The 25,450-nt window shown below is 42.6% G+C and overlaps 8 protein-coding genes across 8 annotated transcripts; 5 read left to right on the top strand and 3 right to left on the bottom strand.

Annotated features, from left to right (window-relative positions):
- Positions 1–42: 42 nt before the first annotated feature.
- Positions 43–2,324, top strand: IL334_007266 (uncharacterized protein; the record flags this gene model as incomplete). The annotated part of the gene is made up of 11 exons (XM_062938959.1): positions 43–124; positions 188–244; positions 300–412; positions 493–959; positions 1,020–1,187; positions 1,245–1,403; positions 1,471–1,639; positions 1,698–1,894; positions 1,949–2,096; positions 2,162–2,221; positions 2,295–2,324. 11 exons carry the CDS (start codon positions 43–45, stop codon positions 2,322–2,324), a joined length of 1,650 nt encoding a protein of 549 aa, XP_062795010.1.
- Positions 2,325–2,732: 408 nt separating this feature from the next.
- On the top strand, positions 2,733–5,141 carry IL334_007265 (uncharacterized protein; the record flags this gene model as incomplete). The annotated part of the gene is made up of 3 exons (XM_062938958.1): positions 2,733–2,942; positions 3,026–3,342; positions 3,422–5,141. The coding sequence occupies 3 exons, from the start codon at positions 2,733–2,735 to the stop codon at positions 5,139–5,141; spliced, it is 2,247 nt and encodes a 748-aa protein (XP_062795009.1).
- Positions 5,142–5,359: 218 nt separating this feature from the next.
- IL334_007264 (uncharacterized protein) lies at positions 5,360–6,548 on the bottom strand (the record flags this gene model as incomplete). The annotated part of the gene is made up of 4 exons (XM_062938957.1): positions 5,360–5,379; positions 5,458–5,662; positions 5,726–5,995; positions 6,078–6,548. The coding sequence occupies 4 exons, from the start codon at positions 6,546–6,548 to the stop codon at positions 5,360–5,362; spliced, it is 966 nt and encodes a 321-aa protein (XP_062795008.1).
- Positions 6,549–7,055: 507 nt separating this feature from the next.
- IL334_007263 (uncharacterized protein) lies at positions 7,056–8,258 on the top strand (the record flags this gene model as incomplete). The annotated part of the gene is made up of 7 exons (XM_062938956.1): positions 7,056–7,313; positions 7,389–7,563; positions 7,636–7,688; positions 7,780–7,889; positions 7,964–8,032; positions 8,104–8,129; positions 8,197–8,258. The coding sequence occupies 7 exons, from the start codon at positions 7,056–7,058 to the stop codon at positions 8,256–8,258; spliced, it is 753 nt and encodes a 250-aa protein (XP_062795007.1).
- Positions 8,259–9,000: 742 nt separating this feature from the next.
- On the top strand, positions 9,001–11,586 carry IL334_007262 (uncharacterized protein; the record flags this gene model as incomplete). Its single annotated transcript, XM_062938955.1, has 10 exons — positions 9,001–9,012; positions 9,093–9,162; positions 9,223–9,290; positions 9,343–9,424; positions 9,500–9,612; positions 9,672–9,766; positions 9,824–9,970; positions 10,045–10,110; positions 10,174–10,238; positions 10,319–11,586. The coding sequence occupies 10 exons, from the start codon at positions 9,001–9,003 to the stop codon at positions 11,584–11,586; spliced, it is 1,986 nt and encodes a 661-aa protein (XP_062795006.1).
- A 734-nt stretch (positions 11,587–12,320) lies between these two features.
- IL334_007261 (uncharacterized protein) lies at positions 12,321–14,882 on the top strand (the record flags this gene model as incomplete). The annotated part of the gene is made up of 10 exons (XM_062938954.1): positions 12,321–12,332; positions 12,417–12,495; positions 12,560–12,636; positions 12,726–12,807; positions 12,906–13,015; positions 13,128–13,213; positions 13,288–13,437; positions 13,483–13,548; positions 13,626–13,690; positions 13,759–14,882. 10 exons carry the CDS (start codon positions 12,321–12,323, stop codon positions 14,880–14,882), a joined length of 1,851 nt encoding a protein of 616 aa, XP_062795005.1.
- A 637-nt stretch (positions 14,883–15,519) lies between these two features.
- Positions 15,520–16,959, bottom strand: IL334_007260 (uncharacterized protein; the record flags this gene model as incomplete). Its single annotated transcript, XM_062938953.1, has 2 exons — positions 15,520–16,827; positions 16,927–16,959. The coding sequence occupies 2 exons, from the start codon at positions 16,957–16,959 to the stop codon at positions 15,520–15,522; spliced, it is 1,341 nt and encodes a 446-aa protein (XP_062795004.1).
- Positions 16,960–22,683: 5,724 nt separating this feature from the next.
- IL334_007259 (uncharacterized protein) lies at positions 22,684–24,897 on the bottom strand (the record flags this gene model as incomplete). The annotated part of the gene is made up of 12 exons (XM_062938952.1): positions 22,684–22,722; positions 22,789–22,928; positions 23,030–23,340; positions 23,483–23,547; positions 23,626–23,643; positions 23,711–23,835; positions 23,957–24,030; positions 24,118–24,188; positions 24,346–24,456; positions 24,552–24,599; positions 24,655–24,685; positions 24,842–24,897. 12 exons carry the CDS (start codon positions 24,895–24,897, stop codon positions 22,684–22,686), a joined length of 1,089 nt encoding a protein of 362 aa, XP_062795003.1.
- Between the last annotated feature and the right edge of the window lie 553 nt (positions 24,898–25,450).

The following is a 25,450-nucleotide window of genomic DNA, read 5'->3' as shown; positions in this document are numbered from 1 at the left end:
CCACCTACCCCACCCGAACAGGAGGAGTTAGAGCTAGCGAGGATGTCATCGGACGGGGAGAATGATGACTTCTTCTTTGAGGATGAGTATGATGATGCTTCTGATCAAGGTGAAATGATGGAAGGTGAGCAACAGCCGTAGCCATCATGCTTCAAAAAGACTATCACCAAGCTGACGAGATCTTTAGATATCGATTCTACTTCAGAGCCAGATGTATATGATGCGTTATCTCCTGCTCTAGAAGGTCAGTTCGAATTATCTGGTGTTAAAGACAGAGTTTGCTGACACAAGAACTGCAGAAGCACCTCAGAGAAAACCATACGACGTGACTTGGAAAGTCAAGACACTTCAAGAGATAATCGATATGCAGAATAAAGAGATTACAAAAATCCAATCTGTGTTAGAGGTTCCCGTGAGTCTGCCACTGTCCCATTGAGAGCTAGAAATTAGGCTATCATCTGGTCATCAATCATGCTGATGCTCATCACATAGGCGTCAAGTGCTGCTATCCTTCTTCGACATTATGTATGGAACTCAGAGAAGCTTCAAGAGCAATTCTGGAATGATCCTGCCTTTGCTCTGAATGAAGCAGGTTTATCACCTCCTTCATCACCTTCCACGCGTACGATACCACTGCCGCAATCCCCTTCGAGACGTTCAAATAGATCTATAAGATCTGGTCCGTCTTCCCCTATTAGACGCACGAGATCTGTGGTGACTTCTGGTCCTTTCGAATGTCCTATCTGTTGTATGGAGTTCGATCAACAAGCAATCAACAAACATACTTACTCTATGGGATGCGGTCATCGTTTCTGTAGAGATTGTTGGACAGAATACCTTTCTGGGAAAATCAAGAGTGAAGGTGAAAGTGCAAAGATACAGTGTATGGAAAGTGGTTGTGGAAGAATAGTGAGAGAGGAAGTCATTGATGAATTGGTAGAAAAGGATATTTCGAAACGGTAAGCCAAGAATTTCGCGCAGGTCTTTGGGGATAATCAGCTTATGTTCTGGCATTGTAGATATCATAATCTCCTCAACGCAGCCTTCGTGGCTGATTCACCTAATTTGAGATGGTGTCCGCATCCAAATTGCGAGTTCATCATTGAGTGTTCACAAGCTCCAAGTAGAATGCTTAATCAGATAGTACCGACTGTGGGATGTAAATGTGGACATGACCTTTGTTTTGGGTGAGCTGTTTCCTCACGCGAATCGTTATCAATGGCCTCAGCTCATATGGTGTGCAGTTGTGGATACGCGGCAAGTCATCGGCCAGTCCTATGCAAGATCGTCAAATTGTGGGAGAAGAAATGTGCGGACGACTCAGAAACTTCCAATTGGCTGCAGGCAAATACCAAGGAATGCACCAAATGTCAATCGACTATAGAGAAGAATGGTGGTTGCAAGTATGTCAAACATATGGTTTTAGGATTTGTTTACAATACGATCGCTGACTAACTTCGGTCTATCTAGTCATATGACTTGCAAGAAATGTAAATGGGAATTCTGTTGGGTCTGTATGGGGCCCTGGACCGAACATGGCACAGCGTGGTATCAATGTAATCGATTCGATGAAAAGTCCGGAATCGATGCAAGAGATAATCAAGCCAAGTCTCGAGCAAGTTTAGAGAGATATCTACATGTGAGTTTCCCCTGCCTTCCTGACGGAAGGAAAGGATAGAAGCTGATCTTGTGTACAGTATTTCAATCGATGGGCGAATCACGAACTTTCAGCCAAACTAGACGCAGAGTTCTATCAAAAAACTGAAAAGAAAATGGAACAAATGCAGAATAGCGGAAACTTGTCTTGGATCGAAGTTCAGTTCGCCAAACAAGCTGTCGATGCTGTTATCAAAGCTAGAACAACTTTGAAGTGGTCTTATTGCATGGCATTCTAGTGAGCTTTTCACTCTCTGCCAAATTTCGAAAATAAAAGCTAACTTTTCGGTAGTCTGAAGCGGAACAACATGACTGAGCTTTTTGAAGACAATCAGCGGGATTTGGAAAGAGCAGTCGAGAATCTAGGTTATTTGCTTGAACAAAACATAAGTGATACCGAAAGTATCTCCAAGTTAAGACAAGATATCACAAACCAAGCAGTGAGTCAGCTATTATACAAATGATGTCCGTATACGAATCCAGCTGATGAGTTGAAATTGAATAGGCATATGTTCAGAAGAGACACGATATCCTTATGGATGATACATTGAAGGGATATCTCGAGGTAAGTATTTTAGCTACCCTCCCCCTCTCTTGCTCAATTCGAATTTCGAGAAGCTGATGTTACAACGCAACAGCGACGATGGGAATTCACCGTTGATATATGACCTGTTCATTTGTGGATGTGGAGTATGAACTGAATTGAGAGCGAGCGGATAGGAACGCGGTAGCGGAGCGTAGCGAAATCCCAATTCACAGTCTTGGGATGGAGCTGATATAGTAATATTTTGGGCAAAGCGTCTCGGTCCCGCATGTATAATAGTTTATCTACTTGATATTAGCATATAGTTCCTTGTTTCTGTGATCGCGATCATGAGTCTTCAGCCTCACTTACTGGAGTCTTTGAACATGATCTTGGGTATTCTGATCGATGCGATTTCGACTAAATTGTCGTTCGCAGCTGGATGCCTTGAGAGAGGTTGCACCGAATGTGGAGGTGCACCACTTTCTCAACTTATTTCGTGCGATTTGTTTCTCTTTCTGTCTCCTCTGTTATCCGAGGACCTCAAGACAAGATGTCGCAGGATTTCACCCCCAACCTACAGCATGCTCGCAAGCTACTTGAGGATCTGGAATCGCAGATCGACTCGTTTCCTGTAGAGAAGCTGATGTATAGGGCACCGATAATAGATAGAATCCGAAATGAATCATGGGAACAAGAAGAGATTATGGGATTGAACAAATGGGTTGATGGAGTGATACATCAAGCTAAAGTACTAGATGCTGTGAGCGTCATATTCCCTTTTCTTTTTTCGGTATACGGTATGGCACTGGAGCTAGACTGATACTTTGGATTTGACAAAAACAGATAATCGAATCTGGTATTCCACCGAAAGAAGATCCATTACCTACTGTATTGAACTTGATCACATTCTGGAAAATCATCATCACGTCTCAGACTCCCATAGTAGGTGTGAGGATGGCCATGGGAGGTGAGAAGCGATTCAACAACAAAGTCAATAATCCTAATGGAAATGGAAATGAAAATGGAAGTTCGAAAAATGTCACTGCATTTGGAGGGTATATCAAGAATAACGGGAAGAATCCAGTTGCCAAGGGGCTTGGAAAAGAAGTTTGGGTAGATGTCATTTCTAAAGGAGGTAGAGAATGGACGAGGATATATAGGTTAGTGATTCAAATGATGACTTGATACTTTCCTTCGAATAAGCAGCGCGAAAACACAAAGCTGATGAATGACATATAGCAAAAAGATCTCACATTTATTAGCAGAGTTTAGGGAAGCCGATTCATACATCAATTCAGACTATGATTCTGATTCTGAATCTGCATCTTCTTCTTCATCATCATCTCCAAATAAACACAGCTCTAAGGAAGAGACCAATTCGTTACTTATAACCGCTAGCGAATTACTACGTACAGCAAGTTCAGTAGATCGAATACCAGGTGCACCGATTCCTGCACTTACAATTCACTTAACTCGGATACCTTCTACTCCTGAAGAATTTTACCATGATTTTCAATCTCCCCACCCAGCCAAAGGAGCAGAGGAAGAGGGTGACGAGGAACATGTAGAATGGCCAGATACAAGAATACCATCCACGTTCCAAAAAATCCGAGATATGGGTATAAATCTTGTGTTTGGTGATCTGTCAAATATCGATCTCTCGTCTGATAAACTTAAAGGGATCGATCTACCTGAAGAGTCTATACCCGCTATGAGACTGAATTTAGATATAACAACCCTAATGGGATTATGTTCTGATGTTTTACACTACACGTTACCTTCAGGTAAAGCAGAAGCCGCACGAAGATCACTTAGACCACCTGGACATACCATAGGTAACGGTTCGATACCCAGAGGTAGAGATGGAACTGGTAAAGGGAAAGGTAAAGGTAAGATCAATAAAGAGGAAGAAGACCAAGGAGAATCGGTCGAGTTGAGAGGTCAAAGTCAAAATTCAAGAGAATTGTATAACTGTATATTAGAAGAAATGGAAAGACCGTTTATCGAAGAATTTGATCAAGTCATTCGTAAAGCTTGGAAAGATCAACAACTCCGAACTCGATCTAAACCTTCTCAAGATGTTTCAAAAAGTATTGAGCATATGAGCATGAACGATGTTGGAGATTCTGAAATGCCTCAGGTGGAATTCTGGACAACCCCTCAAGCAGCTCAATATACGTATGAAGCCTTGTCTTCTGGACCTGCCCATGGACATGGGTATGAACAAAGAAGAATGAGAAGAATGTTAGGTTTAGAACAAGGCGATTTCTTCGAGGAAAGTAGATATCAGGGAAATGAAGGTGTCTTGAAAGGATTTGAAGTTAGGATATTCGATCAAGATAAGTTCGTTGCAAGATCAGTCAAGGAGGTTTTATCAGATCTTCCTGTCATATCAAAAGACAAGATTGAAATACCAAAGGAGGAGTATGATTTGGAAGATAGTAGGGCGAGTGGGAAGACTGGATTCCATAGAACCTTGACATCAATCACGAAATTGTTCTTAGATCAATACTATGCTTCTGCCTCTGCTCGTTCGAAAGGAATCCCAACTTCAATAGCGAATTTACCAAACTTCTTACAACCAAAGAAAATACCGGCACCGCCTATAGCAAAGATATCATTACCTTTCCCTGTGGTCTCGTTACATTCTTTACATAGGGGTGCGAAAGAAGGTATGACTACTATCATGATGGGTACTGCTACGTTGAAGGAAGTTTGGGGTCAAAATCATTGGAGAGTAAGAGGCTGGGAGAGAGGTTGGTACGACTGGGAGGTGACTTCGATCTCTGACTCGACTTTACTCGCTGGGAAAGAATCGCCAGCAGGAGCAGATGTAAAGCTGGGGACGAGGGAGAAAGGTCATGCAGCAGTAATGATATTCCCTTATCGGGTGTTTGGGGAAGGTAAGAGGGTAAGATTCGAACAAGGGGATTATTCGTATCCAACTAAGGATCAGTAGAACTCGATTATGATGCGATGTAAACCCCGCGGATGTGAGAAGTCGAGATGTAAGCATATATAGCATATAAGCACCCATATAGACAAAATTTTGCATGCTAGAATATCTTGAATACCTTGATGACAGATAAATCGTGACAACAACGTTCTATATTTTGTCTACATGTACAACTCGAGACCAATTCCCTGCTTGTTCGTCGATAGGGGAAGATTGTTAGATCAAACCATAGCTAATGGATCTACAACGAACATAGACTCATCAGTACCAACAGAAAACCCTCGCAACTGGTCGTTTAGCCAAAGAACCTTAGACTCACCACTATCACTGTCGCTCCCACCGCCACCAGGACTTAACGGTTCATCTTTGACAGTGAACACGATTGCGGGCTGTTTACCTGATTCTCTACTTTTCACATTTGCGTTGGTGTTTGCATTCCCTGATGCCCTTTTCTGTTTCGATGTTGAAATCGTAGTGCTTGCTGGACGCGAACGCGGTGTGCTTCGAGGCTGCGGTGGCGTTATCTGCATTTCTTCCCTGTATTAGTTCAATGATTCTTGGGATGGATTAGATTGGTAATGACTGACTTGACTATTGTGCGAATAACTCCCACTCAAAGGATCACCGCTCTCTTCACCATCAATCGATGCCTCCTCGTTAAAACCTTGATCATCAGAATCGGAATCGGAATCTTCGACTCTTCTCCGTTTCTTGGATTGAGCTCTCGTTGGAGGTCGCACAGGTGATAAAGATATTTTAGATGTCGATGCTATTGGTTGCGCTGATGGTTCATGTATCGATGGATGAGGTAGAGAACGTCTCTTCGAACCTGAGGCTGGAGGTCGGGTTTTTGTGATCTTTGGAAAAAAAGCAAACGATCAGCTCCTGAGATCGAATAAATGACAGTATAGCTATGTAAACAAGCCGATTAATACATACAGGTGTGACACTTTCCTCTTTCGTTGAAGATTTATTGACTGATCCTCCTATAAGACCATTTCTCTTTCTTTTCATCTTATCATTTTCGTTTAGTTGCGGAAACTTGGGAACATCTTCATATAGACCTTCAATTTTACCAATCAACGACCAATATTTATGTTCCCAATCTTCTTTTTCTTTCTTCAATCTATTCTTCTCTTTTATCAATCCATCTTTTTCGTTTTCATGATCGATCTTCTCTGATAAAACTTTTTCTAAATCCCTTTCACTTTTTTCCAACTTATCTTCTGTTCTAGATAATCTGCTTTCGGCTTTCCTCAAGATCAGATTTTCAGCTTCTAATTCTGCTATTCGTAATTTATATTCTGTATTAGTTTGAAGTATACCTTTATTCAGAAAAGTAGCTAATTCTAATTCATGATTGGCTGATGATAATTGTGATTCCAATGACGCAATGCTTTGACGTGACATCTTGGTCATCAACGACTTGCTTATCAGCGCGTCAATAACGGGTGTGGGATGTTCGCTTTGGGATGAGTCGAGGTGTATGGACGAGAAGGCGAAGTCACGAGAAGGTGAACGAGAAGCTGGACCTAGAAGTCCCTTTGTCGTTCAGGTCTGTGTACCTTGATGTTCTCGCTCGATTGTGTTATGACCAGATACGAGATAATGCAAGACGAGTGTGAGAATTATATGGTGTAATGATAGGATGTTGTGAAATAGATGATGTTGATATTGAATGGATAGGAGAAGAAGAATGAACAGTTTGTTAATGTTGAGACGCGAAGGGAATTATCATCAATTATTCAGGAACGAACAGTATGCTCATTTCCAACTTTCCCAACTTTCAATGCCTTCTCTCTCTGCCAGCTTATGTCTCACTAATCCAATTCTACGTTTTCAATCATACATCGGTTTGGCAGTGAGTCGGTAACGAATCTATCCCAACTGCTCGTTATTCATCTTATCAAGTTCAATATGTCGGAATCGCCTGAGAGACGTCATTATCGGCGAGATTCTCGTTCACCACGAAGAAGAGATTATGTGTCCAAGGGCGCTGGACGATCGTCTTCTAGACGTAGATCACCCGCACCAAAACATCAAAACAGAGATAGCAGGCCTAGAGATAATGGTTATGGTGATAGGGAACGAATAAAAGCCGGATACAGTGAGAAGGAAAGAGAAAAAGAAAGAGCCGGTGATAGGAAAAGGTATGATGGAGACGTTACGAAAGATGTGAGTGTCCAGCCCTTTCTCTATCGATATTTGCTGAGATGTATAGAAGCTAAAATAAGGAGGGTTTATTAACAGGATTCAGATAAGCAACTGATAGAAGCTGAAAAACCAAATTTCGGTAACTCAGGTTTATTGGCCAAAGAGACAAACACTATAAAAGGCGTAGAAGTGAAATATAATGAACCTGCTGAAGCTAGAAAACCGACTCAAAACTGGAGGCTATACGTATTTAAAGGTTCTGAACAAGTTGGTGAGTCTCCGACGTCCTATCCACTGTCATGATGATGATATTGACGCTGGACTCTGCATTGTGTGTACAAAGATCTCATTCACATATATAGACAATCATGTTACTTGATAGGAAGAGATACAGTAGTAAGTAAATAGTTACTTGTCATGAACATCTCTCGGACAATCTGACGAGAGTCTGGTTCTCGATCCATTTTCATTTCACTCCACACGATAGATCACCGACATACCTATCGCTCATCCGTCATGCTCAAAACAACATGCCGCTATACAGTACAGGCAAATCTCGGAGAAGAGTGAATATGGAGATGTGACGACATCAGTGAAGTGAGTTTGTCTATCATCTCAATCCTGAATTTTCTAGCCTTGGTCTTGACGAATCTGATGAAATACATGTTTAGACCGTTCGTTATCGATTTAGATTCTACAAATGGTACATATGTCAACGACATTGAGATACCGAAATCAAGGTAAGTTTCTTTATCAACATGATTTGCAGTGGGAATAAGTGAATTGATCGGATCGTATTACTGCTTCATAGGTATTACGAGCTGAGAGGAAGTGACGGTGCGTGTTGCTCAAGGTGAAAGGGAGAAAGCCATCTTGACAGCTGATTCCTGTGTCTCTTGTGTAGTGATCAAATTTGGAACTAGTTCGAGGGAATACGTTCTGCTAGCGGAAGACACGCAAACATAAGCTTAAAGGTCGTGGCATTTGATTTGCGGGTAGAGAGCTGAGTAGCTTTGATCAGCGCTGTGAGGCAAAGGTTATTGTCGAGATGTATGTTCCATTGGAGCCCGCTATGCATGTTTGTGTACATTTTAGTGAGTTCCCGCTCACACGCTCCTAATCATGAGCCCAAGCTGCAGCTTTGTGGGGAAGCAATTCATCAAAGGAAGGATGACTTTTCTAGCTTGATTGCATTTCGCATGAGGATGTGTGTGACCAGACAGAGGAGAGAGTATATCATACAAAACGCCTAGGCAATCTGAAACACACCCACACCCACACCTGCTATATCCACCATAAACACCCACACACACATGGGAAATCCAGTACAAACATACATACTCAGTTGTTCAGAACACCGATTCCTTCTGAACACACGCAAAGGATCACAGGTAATAATCACTCATGAAAGGATGGTATCAAGCCACAGAAAGCGATCGATACTCAATCAAAGGCTGTGTGCGTGTTCCAAAGCCAAGCGAGCTCCGTACCTTTGATATCACCGTATTGACTCCAAGAAGCCAAAGACAAAGCTAAAGGTACAGCAAAAACTTATGGCCTGTGTTCATGTATAGTACAGCCGAAAATTACTGGGAACGCCAATGGAAGAAATGCTTCTTCTCAAGCATGTAAAACTGATCGTCTGTTTCCTGACTACTCCTCAACTGGAAATCCATTTGTTCATCCATTTGAGAAGTAGAAGATAGATATGCAGATCCTAGTGAGTCCTCCTCAAGCCAGATGTATTGCTGAGACATCATGTCACCAAGTCCATGCTGAACCATGACACTATCGATCTAGATAGACGATTCTTCGCCTCAGATCAATTATATATCCAATTCGAATGGATGGATTAACGATCATAGAACAGGTAATGCCTTTCCGTTTGTCATTTTCTGATGTTCTTGTATTGATATACCACTGTCATTAGGAGCGACTTTTCCGGATCAGAACGTGAAACTGTACTCGCAACAGACATTTCATACCACCCAGAACGATGTGAGTATCCACATTATCATATGTTCGACCTGCAACTGAAGCAGTACTTTAGGGAGATCGTATGGAATTCAGATTCAACGGTACCGGCATAAGTGTCGTCGGTGCCAAACGAAACAACCATGGTGTGTTTGGAGGTGAGTAGAGTATCTCACTTGAAGGTAAACTCTCAGTCAATTCCTGGCTAATGCGATCGGGGTTTTGCCGTACAGTCAAAATCGATGATGAACAAGAAACATACCATTCTGGCCATTCTGCGGAACCCATCTTCCAAACTGTTATTTATGATCGATCAGATCTGTCGACGACTCAAGAACATCTCATAGTAAGCTCGACAATTGACGGCTCTTGTGTAGCCAAGCTCAGCATTGAGTAATCATGCAGGCCGTTACCAATTATCCCTCTAGAAATGATGCGGAGCCTAGCGACTTTCCAGACGCGTGGTTGGATATCGATCATATACTTATCACTCAGTCCAAGTGAGTTCCACTCCTTCCTCGGTAAGAGTGTCGAAGCTCAATATCGTCTACATGCAGTTTCGACGTTGTTGATACTACAATCATCGAGGACACATCTTCTCAAATTACTTACGATGCGGCTTGGACTTCAGGTGGACCTAATCCAGCCAATCATAACAGCACGGTTCATCTTACCAGTACTTTGGGCTCAAGTTTTAAGATACCGTACGTTCGCATTCAGGATCAACGGAATGCATAGACTTACCATCAGAAAAAACTGATCTTTACCAACATCGCAGCTTTAACGGAACCTCTATACAAATATTCTCAGGCCTAAACTTAGATCATGGTGGTTATACAGTCAGGTCAGTCATACATGTCAAGTATCAACACCTTTTTGGCCGCTGATCTTCGAAATCATCCGCCAGTCTCGACGGCGGTCCTGAATGGACATATAATGGATATCATTACGAGTATATAACTCAAATACCTCGTGAGTAATAGTCTCTATCGGGTCCGTCGTGCTCTGAAGCTCCTCGTAAGGCGAGACTAATTATAACGATGTAAATATAGATTTTACCGCCTCGGGATTGGCACAAGGCCAGCATATCCTGAAGGTTACCAATCGCGGCAACACCACCAACGCTGTCTTAGGTTTTGATTATGCAGTCATCAATTCTACAGCTTCGCCTGGTGTTCCAGTCACTTCCACAATTGCTTACACATCGATTCCTACAATCGAACCCACACCGAACGGCAATGAACTCTCGACAAAGTCTAGCAAAACGAACGTTGCAGCCATAGCAGGAGGTGTAGTGGGTGGGATAGTAGGGTTGATCATTGTCGCTCTATTAGGAGGGTATCTACTTCGTCGCAAAGCCAGGCAAACGAAGGATCACCAAAGGTCTTATATTGACTTTGCAGGTGATAGAACGGGTGGCGATACGGAACATAAATCCTTTAGATCAAGAATGATTTCTACCACTTCAGGTGTGACAATCGGAACTGCCGAAGAAAACCAACATTCTCCTTCACTATTTGGATCTCTGACTGGATTACTCAAAAACAAGAGTCAAAACAAGGGACGCGACGAAGAAGTCGCATCTTTACCATCGCCTTCACACGAAGGATCAATCGCTCATTTCTACACACCCAATCGGGATAATCAAGTGATCTTATCGTCTCAAGCGGATAGTTTCGATAGTCAAATTTATCGAATTCCTAACCAAAAATCACGCTTGCCAATAGTGACACCCCTTCAAATTCCTCAATCAAGACGGTCTATGACATCTGCTTCGTCCGCTTATTCACATGGAGGTGAAACTTATCTCACCGGTAGATTAGACAGAGCGAACCAACCTATACCTCTACCTTCTCCACCTTCACAGGAATCAAGCGAATACGATCATTTACCGTTACCTCCATTGCCTAATACTATTAACGCAAACCCAGCAACTGGTCCTAGACCAAATTTACTTCATGCAGATGCTAGCTCTACTTTACTTCCACCGTCGACCATGAGGCAATTACTCACTTTTTCAACACCGACTGCCGAGCCCATCATGAAGACTCAAGTCGCTACACCCAAACCTAATGAACTTGCTTCTCCCAACGAAGTGCTGGATAACGGATCGAGCAGTCCTTCTATATCGGGAGATCTGAAAGCTTCTCTGCTATATCTATCACTCAACTCTTCGCCAGCCAGAACCCGGTTAGAGGTGGAAGATAACGCGAGCAGCAGTCCTATAGGAATTGATGTTTCTCCTAGCGAATTGGATTTGGAACCGCTTGTTCTTAGCCCTCCACCAGACTATACGCAGGCGACGTCCCCCTCAAAGTAGCTCACGTTGGAGGGCTTAAAATTAGAAAATGTTAAGGGAGATCGGAAGCGGCGAAAAATGGACAGTGTTCTTATCACAGAAGGTATATAGTTCATCTGAGATGTCTGCGTAATCTTAATGCAACAAGTACACTATATGTTATGGTTGGGACTACAGTTAAGCTTTTCGTACTGTTAGTTGGCGGATACTGCGGGTATGAGTTCAAGTGGGGTATACTGTATGACTTCAGAGCTCATGGAAAGGCGATGGAACATGTATGCAATCGAAGATTTATAAATGATCTGAATCCTTGAAACGGTGCACACACTCACATACACCAAACAAGGAGGAAGTTCTGGAGTGATCGAAGGTTTGTCCGTTTCAACTCTTGGACCTACTGATTAACGGGATCCAGGCCCCATTTTTCCTGCATCTTCTCACGTTGGGTGAACGGCGCATAGTGTGGGACAGATACTCTTCGATACTTCGGCAAGGATCATCATGTGATGATGTTTTCAAAGGCACAGCTTTGATCACCTATATCCCAGCTTCTACATGAGTCTCAAGGGACCTTACCTGAAGTTCTCTGACAAACAGAGTCAAAGCCTTTTTACATGAATTCTTACCATTATATTTTGATTTCTCCTCTGAATTGATTGTCCAGCAATGGACCATTTTACGTAGATACTAGATCTCCAAGTCGACCTACATGACATATGTAATTTTCTTGTAAAGTACAAGGGAAGACACTAAAAATGAACATCCGGGTACGACGATCTCCCATTTTCATGATCGAACGAATATCTATCGGCCTTTTCCAGCTGAAATGAGAGATGAATTTTCATACATAGATTGACGATGCTTCACCTCAAATAAAATATTTTCAGAGCGACACGCTGAACGAAGGTTGGGTCGTTGAGCATACTCCAAGTATGTGTCCTGTGCTTAGACTCGAGAGAGGGCGGAGTCCCTTATTGGTTTTTATTATTCGTAGCATCAAAATACTCAGATAGGCTAACTGGCAAGTACAGTGAATCAACCTTTCACGGCACGTTCTCAGAGTTAAGCATAGTACCAATTTTTTACATCGCAGTTTCCGCACGCGATTCCAGAATGTGTCAGGATATAATGGAGGACTATGTTGATGATTCTTATTGTAGGGGGATTACATGGAATACAGATTTAATGGAACTGGAATCACCTTATATGGAGGCAAAAGACCTAATCACGGAGTTTATGGCGGTGAGTACAGATGTATGCGACATCATGCACAATATACTGTTTTGGCAAACACACAGTTCATAATCAGAAGCTAATTTTCTCTGATCGTCGGATATAAGTCAAGATCGATAATACGACGGAAGAAAGATATGATGGAAAAGGATCTGACACATTTCAAGAGATCTTATACTCCAAAATGGGTCTAGACGAGCATGTGGAACATGTCGTAGTGAGTGATTTGCTTCCCGTGATCACCCATTGTACAGGGGGGATGTTTGACAAGAGTTTTCTGGGGGGCTTTGGCTAACAATGCCATGGTACCTGACACTTTATAATAATAGAGAATGGCTAATTATCCTTCGGCCACTCCTCAACGCAAAGGAGGTCTTTGGGTGGATCTTGATTATATTGAAATTACTCATACCATGTATGTTCCCGCAAGCATCATTAGACGTCCTTGTCCGATTGGTAGACTAATATCGCTGATGTATATTTTGGTAGTCCATCTACGATGTATACGAGCTATATCGACGACGCATCACCTTTGGTTACATATGAAGAGGGTTGGATATCTTACGGTTATGGTACAGGTGGATATTACAATCTCACTGATCATATGAGCTCAACCATTGGTTCATCGATGCAAGTCGGGTGAGTCCTTGCATTGAAGAGGAATCGTGTTTAAAGCTTGTCCAGATTTAATGGTACCTCAATACAACTATTTGGAGGCATCAACAACGATCATGCAGAGTATTCAATCAGGCGAGTCATTCATCTATCTCTTCACATTCGAGCCAACTTGCGCAAAAACCTGATTTTTACAAGTCCCTCGTCTTCAGTGTAGACGGTGGAGTGGAACAGGTATATAATGCGAATAACTGGGAGATGGTTTTTCAAATACCACGTAAGATATTCATTCCACATCTCTAAACCGACAGAAAAGCTGATACTGGAATTTCCTGGCGAACATAGTGTACACTGCTTCTGGACTTGTGAAAGGTGAACATACGATCCAAATGACCAATAGAGGTTTATCAGGTCAAAATGTGATAGGAATTGATTACGCTATTTTCAACTCGAGTGTAAACCCACCTGAAGCGGGTTCTGATGGTATCCAAGCTACCACTGCTAGCTCAGCAGGCCTCCCCTTTTCTACTACATCCAGTTCATCTGTTGGAGATGGAGATGGGAATGATCGTACTCACGTTCAAAGTGGATCATCAAAGTTGAATGTGGCTGCTCTTTCAGGTGGAGTAGCAGGAGGTATAGTCTTACTTGCTCTTCTAATCGTGTTGTTAATCTGGTTCTATAAAAGAAGGAAGCAAGTTCAACAAGAGGAAACAATAGATCAGTATCATTCAGAAGGTTACAGACCAGGTAATGCATCTACAGGAAGATTGGATTTAGTCAGTATCAAGAGCCCGCCAGCTTTCGACCTCACCTCAATTTCGAGGAGGAGAAATTACACTCCTACTCATTCAATGATGAGTGATAACACCTGTACTCAATATCAAAGATCTCACGGAAACTCAAATTCTAATCCGTATTCATCTAGTCCAAATCTATCTACCCCAGGTATTGATTACTTTTCCCTTCCACCAGCTACAACAACTCCAATCTGTAATTCCTCAGCTATCTCTCATCTATCTACACACTATCAACCAGTCTATTCTGCAACACAAATGAAATCACCTTCAGAAGATATCTGGCCAATATCCAATTTATCCCCCAATTCTACCCACTCCTCGTTATCACCCTCTGGAATCCTCTTCCCTAGCTCCAAGAGTGACAGACACCCATTCGGATCACCTATGTCAGATCGCGGAACCGGGTTGACACCTGTCTGTGAAAATAATGCAGCAGGCATGTCGCTGGGTTTTCCGTCGGTTGGCAAAAGCTCAGCAAATATCATTAAAGCCTCTAATGGAACTTCACCACATACTCAACTGTCGCCACGCACTGATCGTGATATACTACCAGACACAGCCAGTTCGGATAAGACTGTATACACTTCCAAAACGGGTATAAGCTCAGCGAAGGACGGTACGAGTGATCAAGATCAACGACGGGGAGGAAGGGGTTTCGCTTGGGGCTGATCACTCCTATCACATTTATGGTTGATTTACAACTACGGTACAGCCATGCTCGAGATATGAACATGACAAAAAGATGCATTATATCATACATATTTTTCATGTATCAATTGGACATACTTTAGATTATTTTATATGAAAGTGTTGCACTGCACAACTGAAGTTGTCCTATATGATTTATTAACAAATCCGAAATGTTTTCGAATGACCGGATTCCGCTTCTATTCCTTTGTCCCTTTTCCCCATGCACCTGTCCTTGTGAATGAAAACGAGAATGAAAGTAAAAGATAATGAAAAACGAAATTATAAAATGCCTTTCAGTTCTTTGATAAAATGAGAGCGTAAGACTTTGTAAATTTAGGCGGAACATAAAGAAGAAGAACAAGACAAAAAACAAGGGAAGGATACTATGCAACAGGACTGGGTGATAATTGATACTAACGGGGTATATATTGTGATTATTGAAAATTCAGCAGGCTTGAGTAATAGTCCTTGACATATATACAATGACGAAACAAGTGGGGGAAGTCTCAAAAGTGGATTCAAGAGTTTTGTTGACATGGATGTTCAAGAAAAGTTCATAAAGAGTTTAAGGTGAAATCGAATGGGCGGGGAGCTTATGACACGCGTTCTTGAAAAATCATAATTCCCATGCTCTTCGACTTCCATCACTAGTCATGGCTCCAGGCTGTATTTGTTGGCCTTGCAAAGGAGGAACAGCCGGACCTCTTCCGCCCATTGCGTTTCCAGAACCGTTTCCATTCAGATTCACATTCCTCCACTGTTCTTCATCGCTTGGACGCCGAAATCCTTGATCCTGAGGAGGGTAGTACCCGCTCTGAGGTGGTGGTAGCGGAGGATATTCAGGCATTGGATAAATTGATGTTTGAGGTGTTCGGTAGGTGGTATTGGGAGATGAGGATTTTCGGCCATAATGGGCAGGTACAGCATTGATGCCAGCAGGAGGTATAGCGTTAGGACCTACACGTGGAAACGGGTAAGTGGGTGTGGAAGATGTCGATGGTCGAGATGTGCTTTGTTGAGGCGGTGGTTGTGAAGGATAAAAAGCTTGAGGAAGAGGCGGTTGATCATATCTCAGTTGAGGTGCATCAGCAGCTGCAGCGATAGCCGAAAATCCAGGTAAACCTTGACCACCTGACATTGCTGGAACCGGGGTGATAGGCGTAGGCGGTACGATTTGCGAGGGTCTTCTGATCGGCGGCGTTGAAGCAGCTCCGTCTCGAGGCAGATCTCTAGGTTGAGGAATAGCAAGGAAAGAGACTACCAGATAGACCCGACCTAAGGTGTTTGGCTGCCATAAGCTTGCACCTAAACCACCTCCCAGATGGAGCCGTACGTTGAAGGGTGAGAATCGATTATCTGAATGAAGGACTCGCACATTTTTGTTCGGATATGGTTCTCTCATTCCTTCCGCAGGTGATAGGAGCTCTAACTCGGTACGTTGGGTTATTCCAGCTTGTGTTACCTCTACTGATCTCAGTGGAGATTCTACATAAGGAACAGTAAGAAGGCGGGTTCGTTCAATGTCGACCATATGTCTATCTTGAGGATGTATCCAATCCAGCAGATTGAGGTTAACAAACTCGTTGGGGTGATATCCGATCAAGTGATAGCTTACAGGACTTGCCCGAAGGATCTTGAAATCTGTGGTCGTGAACAACGTGAATGGTTGATTAGGAGGATTTGAGGTCGAAAAAGGGGGATCACTCTCAATACCCAAAGGTCGAGGTATAGGAGGTGAATTGCGACCACCGAACCCTCCCGTTGGTGGCGGCGGAGGGGTATCGACACCGGTGATATAAGGTGCATCGTATACACTCCCTTTCCACTTGCCCACTCCGCCAGTATCTGCAGGTGGTCCCCGAGCACGATGATATGGTTCCCCGAGTGCAGGCTTCGGTACTTTTGGTCGACCTCTCTTCTTATGCTGCATCGGGAGAAAGGTGATTTATCATTAGTACGCGCTCCGCTGACCATTTGGTCCTACCCAACTTGTGCGAAGGTCAAGAAGGAAGTCATTACTTACAGGTACATCCTCGCATAGATCTTCTTTACCCATATTCACACACCTCTTACACGGCCTGGCGATGTCACATGCCAAATGCGCCCTTTTACAAGGTCCACAAGCCGACGACACGTTCGCTTTCCCTCCCACTCTCTTGATCATGGTCGTCTCCTGACCCGGAGAAGCGGTTCCTCGGTTATCCGACAGAGGAGTCGGTGATCTGTGGTCCATTTTGGAAATTAACGGATTTTGATTTGTGAACGATGACAAAATTGATGGTGCCGAAATAGAAATTTCTGTAGGTAGAAATACACTTGCTGTTGCTCTGTCTCCTTCTACAATGAGTCGCGAACCTGGGCCGTCAAACAACGGCTGACGAGATGATGACGATAAATAGGTATGACTGCCAGGTTGAGGATGATTCGTCTAAAATCAACACAAAGTCGATGGCAAGAGAGATAACAGTAGAAAAGGACCGACAGGAGCGTGGAATAAGGGTTGACTAGGGTTTTTGACTGTCGTCGAACGAAAGGCGATTACTCCGATAAGCTATCAAGTCGAGCATATAGCGATTGATTTTGGTGCTGCCGGTTGTTGTCGATTATTTGATGGGAAAAAAATTGGAACGAAATGAATAGTTGTATTTTTGTAAACGGACGAACTGTGAATCAGTATATGAGCGTGAGTCGATAGTAAGCACGGGCGCATACAGAAAACCAAATGTCGATTGGTAAGATCGAGAGAGGATTGGAGGGACGAAGAAGCGAACAACCTTGGACAAACGAAGTGCAAGCGATAAACACAGGAAGAAATCAAGTTGTTATACTCACTATCTGATCAGCTCGCTATTCGAATAGCACGGTATATGTCCTAGGCTTGCTCATATGAGTGTCGAGTAAACGTCGACTTGATGATCCGCTGATAACGGCGGAATGAGAGCCAGCAGAATACAAGAGAGACAATTTTCTAATCCAGACAGGTACTTCGGTCCAATATGGTGATTGGATCTAATGTCAACAGTCTGCTCCGAACGAGTGATTTGAATGATGACGGTCGTGAAGCAAGTTCAGAGGTGAATCCAGGACACGGATTCAGCGGATCGATTGGGACGAATAGCGCATTGGGAAGGATAGAATAAGAGGAGATTATGTTAACACGATGATCAGTTGAACACCTTCAATGGTTGAGTGAAGTTTTGATGGTTCAACTTACCAAGCTTATGTCCTTCAACACAATCAATGTTTCTCCGCGGTAAGTTGATTCTCACTGTTGCTTCTTATTAATTAACTGAATTGTTTAATGTGACGATACCCAACAAAGTTTTATCCTTTTTCCCCCGCACAGTGTCTCAATTATTAAACTGTTTACTCCTTCAGCTGACAGTTCTCCTAATTCCCGTGAAACCTGGATCGAGTGATCAGGTGTAAAGCCTTATTTCTTTCGGCTATCAACAGGGTGATGAGCTGCTGAGGTCTACGGTCTACTGGGGTTGTTCAGCTGGACCGGTCGAGATATCTTCAGGTTGATCGAAAGATGAAACGTCAAATGCAAAATCAAAAAGGTTGAGTTGGCTCGTGCTGTCCTTTTTTGATGAGATGTTGTTGACCTGGGGGATATTATGTGGCGTGATATTTTGTGACCTAGACCCCTTGGTATACTATACATGGGCCGTCTGTATGAGATATAATGACAGCGATGGGATGAGATCTCATGCAAACCTCAAACACTGATAGAACCACTAAAGGGATACGGGAGATGTTGATGTCTGTTTGTGCTACGGGACAGAAAGGACGGTGGGATCTTCGGATATCGCGCTTCACCTACTTCGGGATAAGGATTCTTTTCACCAATCAAGTGAGATGAACGAGTTATTATGTGGTTCTTGGAGTGCAGAAGTGTGGGAAACAACGACAGGGATACCTTTGGCCGAGGAGATGAAGAGGCGCCCAAGTTGAAAGTGGTTGTGTATAGGAAGAGCGGAGTTCTCTGTCTGATTTTAGCTGAGTGAGATCTTGTTTATTTTCTATGTTTCTGCTTGTGGGTGTGATCGAACGATACGATCAAAACTCAAAGGATAGTCTTCAGCTATGTTGATCTCAATAATTGATTGAGAGCGCCGTTCTTTTTCTCTTTCCTCTCTTAGCTTTTGTCGAAAAGGCTCGTCGTTCCAGAATGGGAGAAACGGTTGTGTGCTTTTTGTTTCACTGATAGGAACAAAGAGATGTCTGAGACGGAGGATAAAAAGGAAAGAAAAGTAAGACGGATAAGTCTATTTCAAAAAGCGCCGAGACACAAGATGAGTTTTGGGTAATGTGTTTGGCGAACGGGCTAATTGATATCTTTGATATTATCAGACTACCAAATACACAAAGACAAGATGTTTAAACTTGTTCTGAGTTTGTGATCCGGATTTTAGGATTTTAGGACATTTATTTTCGAAAACGAAACGAAATATCTGATTGATAATTACGGCTTTGTTGGGTGATATGATGACGATTGACCAGAACGAGAGAGGCAAGGAGAGGGCCGACGACCGATGAACATGTTATCGAAATACGCCCGAAAATAACCTAATACCTTTTTTAAACCTCTTTTTTTGTTCTTTTTAGGCTCTTTAGTAATAACTTAATGGGAATGAATATTATTATCATCTGAAAATAAGGGACAGCGAAAAGGTGGGATATCCCCCCCCCCCTACCCCTCCCCTCTCTAACCCTCTTGGAAAGATGCGCGCGTTGGAGGTATTATCAACTTATTTGGGTCTGTAATTTATTAAGGGAAGAAATACGTTACATATCCCTTTATTTCGACGTAAGGAATCTTTCACATGTTCCGTCCTCAAACCCGTTTTTGCAATCGAGAAAATGATCAGATCCGTAAATAAAAATGGGCGAGAACATGCAAAACTCCACTCTGGTTCCGACCTTGGCGATGTACGACGTGGTGTCCAGTAGATTCACAGGGAATGAAGGATGAACATATTAAGAACAGGAATGACGATCTCAGCGGTTTTTAAAGTATGAGTGTATACGAAACAACGGAACTTTAGGCACTCTGTCTTCCGATACTTGGGAATTGAAAATGGTCTAAAAGGTAATCTTTGATCGTTTTCCTCCACCTTTTACACGTAAAGACTCCTAAAAGACCCTAGATCGTAGGAATAGATTACAACTTTCTCTAAACTCAAAAGGTTTTTTTGTTGTTATTCTTGTAACTTCTTTTCTTCTTTGGTTAAGCGCGGGATAGATGCCTAGGAAAGCAATGATATCGGCTCTGGAGGGTGTTTGTGGTGGCGTCTGGAAAATCTTTCCTTTTTGTTCTCAAATTGGGGTCTTGCTGGCCAAGATCTTTCCGTCAACTCGTCGCTGTTCTAGTGAGTCTGATGGTGAGTTCCTGAAGTTCAACAAACACCGAGGTAAAAGTGCGATCAAGTTGAACGGAAACCTTTCACCCTCAATTCCTTGTGTTTGTCCGGTTTTCGGATGTATTCCGCTTGATCCGGAAGAAAAAACGGGCAGAAAGCCAAGGGATCTCTCCATTGAATCGGGCAAAACACAAAAAACATCACATTTGCTGATGGAGAAGAAAGGAAAAACGCGAAGTGGAGGGGAGTGGTAGGGGGTGGGGGTGATAAAGTGGAGGTATATCAAAGGAATTTAGAAAATGGAATGGCTGTCTCTCTACCATTCACCTTTTCACAAACTCCCCTCCCCGTCAACTACGGAAAACCAATATCATTCCTCAATCGACCCTAAAGTGCACCTGGACCTTTGAGTGCTACAGTAAATTTTAGTGCAGAAAAAGGGTAAAACATGGAATAAAGTTGTTCATAAAACTTCGGTAAAGGCTACGTCAGAAGATGATAAAAGGTGTGTTTTTGGTTCGTGTCGAAAACAAGATCGCATATCCACGGAAAAAAATGCCGAACAGTATGGTAATTCGATGTTACTAGCCAAGTGAGCCTTGTAGATTGATAAAGCTCCAACAATAATTGTCCGCAGTCACTGAGATGAATATCCGTGCATCCCTGCTGTGAATAAACCTTAGGCTGCGATGTGTGAGCCCTCGATTGTAGTGTGCATGCAATGACAAAGTAACGATCGTACATCTCAAATTACTAGCTTCATTCCTTCAATCCTGGAAATTTTCTTAGACAGAGGTGGAGGGAAGTTTGTGATCTGTGCTCAATCGTTCCTTGTCCCTGAGCCAAAAGTGGGGCATTTTCGTAGTCTAAATATGTTCGGTGCCTTCATCTTTGGCTTCATTTTGTTAATTTAGCGTATCTTTCCCAAAGTGCATGATCCCGAGTGATCGAAGTGACCATACGCGTAGTTCAAATAAAGAGATCTTTCTTCTGCTTGTAAGTGATGTTCAGTTTTCGGTTTCGGTTTCGGTTCTAATCTTTGGTTTTACGGATCCGAAAATATCATGTTGAATCAATTATCAAATATTCGATTTACCTTCGACGATCCCATTTCGAGAGAAGGCTTTCTTCATGGATCCAAAAAAGTTCGCCTTTGATTGCAATCTTAAGGCAATTACATAAAATGTATACACCACCAGCTCCAAAAGTCTCCTAATTACACTTGGTATAGACCCTATCTAAACTAAAAGTGCATCATCCGGAATCCGTGTTTTTGTTTCCGAATGTCCCTATTGATGCCGGAATGTTGTAGGTATATCATATGTGTTGAGTTACCTGAAATGAGGAGGCACGTTCTGATATGTCTCCTGATTGATCTTCATCATTCCACCAATGACGCATAAAGACAAGTTGAAGACGAAATCACAGATATGTAGGGAGAACCAAACATCATTCATCTCGCTTCTGGGTGTGTTACATGTACCTTGTAATGGGCTAATCTCACCTCGTCCTGATACTAGCGAAGCGATCGTTGGCGGCATCTGCTCTTCACCATTGAGACATTGAGACACTAGGATACAAGCCGCCTTTAAGCCTGTGGAAGATGACCGGAAGATGACATCTTCCTTTGAAAGGCACGCGCACACATAGTTCAAGTTGCCCGTCGGTCACACTTTTGTCGAGTGAACAAACACCGTGAACTACCTGTTATCAATCATCTTGTCTCGTTTAGCCACTCCTCCACATCTAGAAGCTACTCGAGTACTCGATATCCAACATATCGACCAAGCGCTCGACACCCTGATATCAACTTAATCTACTTGAAACCCTCGGCTGCGCGTCCTCATTTGGCGCCATTGACCTAGATCCATAGGATATACCTTAAAGTATGTACCCTCAGTCCCGGCAAGATTGGATCCTTGATCTGATTCCAGTTGAAGGGAAAAGACAATCATCGCTTAATTAATGTGTGCGTTTCATCATATTAGTCAGCATTCGCCGCCACGCCACATTACTTTTTTCCTCCTTAATTTCGGAAGAAATAAAATCCTTGAAAGACTGAAATGGTAACGCATGACTCACTCAGGTAAGACGCAGTCACAGGAGAGAGTGAAACTCAAATGCTTTGTTTCAAAGGAGAACATGATATTTTACAAAGTCTTATGCATAAAGAAAAGACAGTTCACGTCTGGAAGGAGTTTATGGTATACTATGGCACATGAAACTCCTCTGTTTACTCTTCAGATTCCTTCGCTGTCCTTTACACATACGTCTAGTTACTCGAAGGACGAATGATCCCACTCTGGAACTACCCTTCGGCCGATACTACATGTCACGCTCAGAGAAAAATCGAAATTGATTTATAGGAGACCGATATTCTAAATTATTGAGCTTTATCAATCGGAATTGACAAGCTAATAGGTTGAAGGTTGTATGACATCTTTCACATCCTCCTACAAACCATATTCGTAAATCAGCTTTATCGACAGTGAACTAACTCAGTTCGTAGGAAGACTCACCCTTTCAGCTTCTTTCTTATATTCTTCGACGTCCTTGACTAATTGTTCTTTTTGTTGAGCAGTTTGACCTCCATCAACTGTATGGTGATGTTGGTCTTGCAATCTGTGAACCGCCATCATTCCCAATACGGCTTTTCGGACTGCGTCATTAAGTCCAAAAAGATATCAGCGCAGCTCTATGACTCTTTTGTCCGGGAGTAGAATATGGTGGGATCATTCCAAGAAGCCTACTTTCACTCACAAGTCTTTTTAGCATCGAAAGCAGCTTTAACATTAGGTAATAAGTCAACCGCTGATCCAGCAGAACTGGTTGGATCCTTGACAAAGCTCTCTACGTCTGGCTTCAACCATTTGTGTTCAAGTACTTGTGAAGCTGTAGGTCGATTGGTTGGATCAATGGTGAGGCATTTTCTGACGAAATCACGTGCAGTTTCGGATACACCTGACCAGTATTCTGCTGGTTCAAATTTGTAATCTCCATTGCAGATAGCTTGCATCTCTTCGTATTGCGAATCTCGATCGAATGGTGTATATCCACATAACAGGAAGTAGCTAGTGCGCCAAGAAGCATTTAGTCAGCAATGTTGGTGGAAATTTCGGAGAGTACGGTTTGAGCAACGCTGCATGCCCAGTACAGGACGCAAAGGAGGCGAATTTGAGAAAGCGATAGCATAGTATCAATGACGGAACTCACGTGATAACACCGATAGCCCAGATATCTACAGGCTTTCCATGACCCGCCTTCTTGAATATTTCAGGCTATTCATTACCGTTTAATCAGCATCTTATATGAGTGATCTTTGATGACATCAGCCCGACAGTGGGAAAAGAACGCACAGCCATGTATCCTGGGGTCTGTATAACAACCAGAAGTTCAGCTTTCAGATGTACCAATTGTGCAGGTCTTAGCCCATGAACTCACACCACAAGTAGTAGTCAAGATCGAGAAATTGTCCTCATCCAAGACCTTTGACAAACCGAAATCAGCCAACATGAGATCGGCATCTTCAGCTTTCGATTTGAATAGGATGTTTTCAGGTTTCAAATCTGTGATAGGTCGCAACCGATGTCAGTCGCTCACATCATCCATTGGGGAAACGGGCTGGTTAGCTGACCGATGGGTGAAGGGCGCAATGCGAGTTGATAAATTACTTAGACGAGAACTCACCTCGGTGCACAATGCCTTGATCATGTAGGTACTTCACGGCAGAAGTGACAGTTCTAACGATACTGGCTGCATCTCTGATAAGTTAAAGTTCAGAATTAGCTTTACGCATATAAGGAACGGTTTAACCGTGGACTAAACGTCTGCGAAGTGAGAGCACTCACTTCTCAAAATAACTTCCTCTAGCGCAGATCCGATCAAACAATTCACCACCGGTACATAAATCAAATACAAGCTAAATTGGTTCGTAAGTGTATGAGCTTTCATTTTAACTTATAACGGCTGAACAAGACGGAGCAGATCACTTTCATGGGAATATAACGTAGCCATTTCGAAATGGACTGGATTGATGTATTTTTGAGTCTTAATTGAGTAGATGAATGTCCACTCACGTAGAGATTATGCGTGGTTTCAAAGAAATCATGTAACTGAACGATATTTTTATGCCCAGCCGAAACTCTCTTGAGTACTGCAATCTCATTACGAACCATATGTTCTCTTCCCTAAAGATTATAAGATTGCATAAGTAATACCTCTTTGGATATTGGCTGACAGTAGATACAGATACGTCGAAGTGAGGTGATGAGAGATATCTCACTAGTAAGAATTTCTTGTTAAGTACTTTACAAGCGTAATAATCACCGGTCTATCGGTGTATAATCAGCTTAAGATCTCATCATCAAAGAAAAAGTTATACGTACACCTATGTGAACACATTCCTTCACTACAGCACTTCAGGAGCACAAGTGGTCGAAATCAGCGTTACGAGGGGAATACCTTAGCCGTTCTGGTTATGACCTACTATGTTCCACTATGACAGGAAAAGAACCATTAGCTTTCTCTGTCAACGTTGTATTTCACTACGTGCAATGAGAAATGCTGACGTACCTGCCTAATGTCTTACCAGTCTTGTATTGACATGGTACGGTTTGAGGAGGAGCCATTGCGATTACTTGACAACTCGTTAATGAACGAATGAGGGTATGAAGTATGAGTAAGAAAGATGATCAAAGGAGTAAGGATCAATCTAGCCTAAGAGGGTATTTATGCTTAATCGAGAGTGAGGTAATTCCCCAATTTCCTGTACTGCTTTGTGAGAGATCTGCCTGGATCTATCGTAGATTGCTGTGCAGTAGAAAAAAGGACGATAAGGAAGTTTGAGGGAATTAGATGATGAAAACGATCAAATCAGCTTAGATGGATATCATCAAATAAGACTCATCACTGCACACAGCTGGTTAGCCAACGATGAATGATCTCTCGCCACGTGGGAAACACGCTATCACTGTCAACACGTCATCAAATAGCATCCCGAAACGTTAAAATACAAAGCAAGGTAGAGAGACGGTGTGCATACATTATATGCATGTAAATACAGACCGGGCTATGCATAGAAAGATAATCTGGCATGTTATACATGCAACTCATGTCACTATGAGGTCCGTACAATTATGCACTTTTTACTCCCTACTACAGAATATACCCGATCTTTCTTAC

The sequence above is a fragment of the Kwoniella shivajii genome, chromosome 10, assembly GCF_035658355.1.
Source record: "Kwoniella shivajii chromosome 10, complete sequence".
Classification (NCBI taxonomy): Eukaryota; Fungi; Basidiomycota; class Tremellomycetes; order Tremellales; family Cryptococcaceae; genus Kwoniella; species Kwoniella shivajii.
The sequence above is the reverse complement of the archived record's forward strand: the minus strand, read 5'-3'. Positions and strand labels throughout refer to the sequence as shown.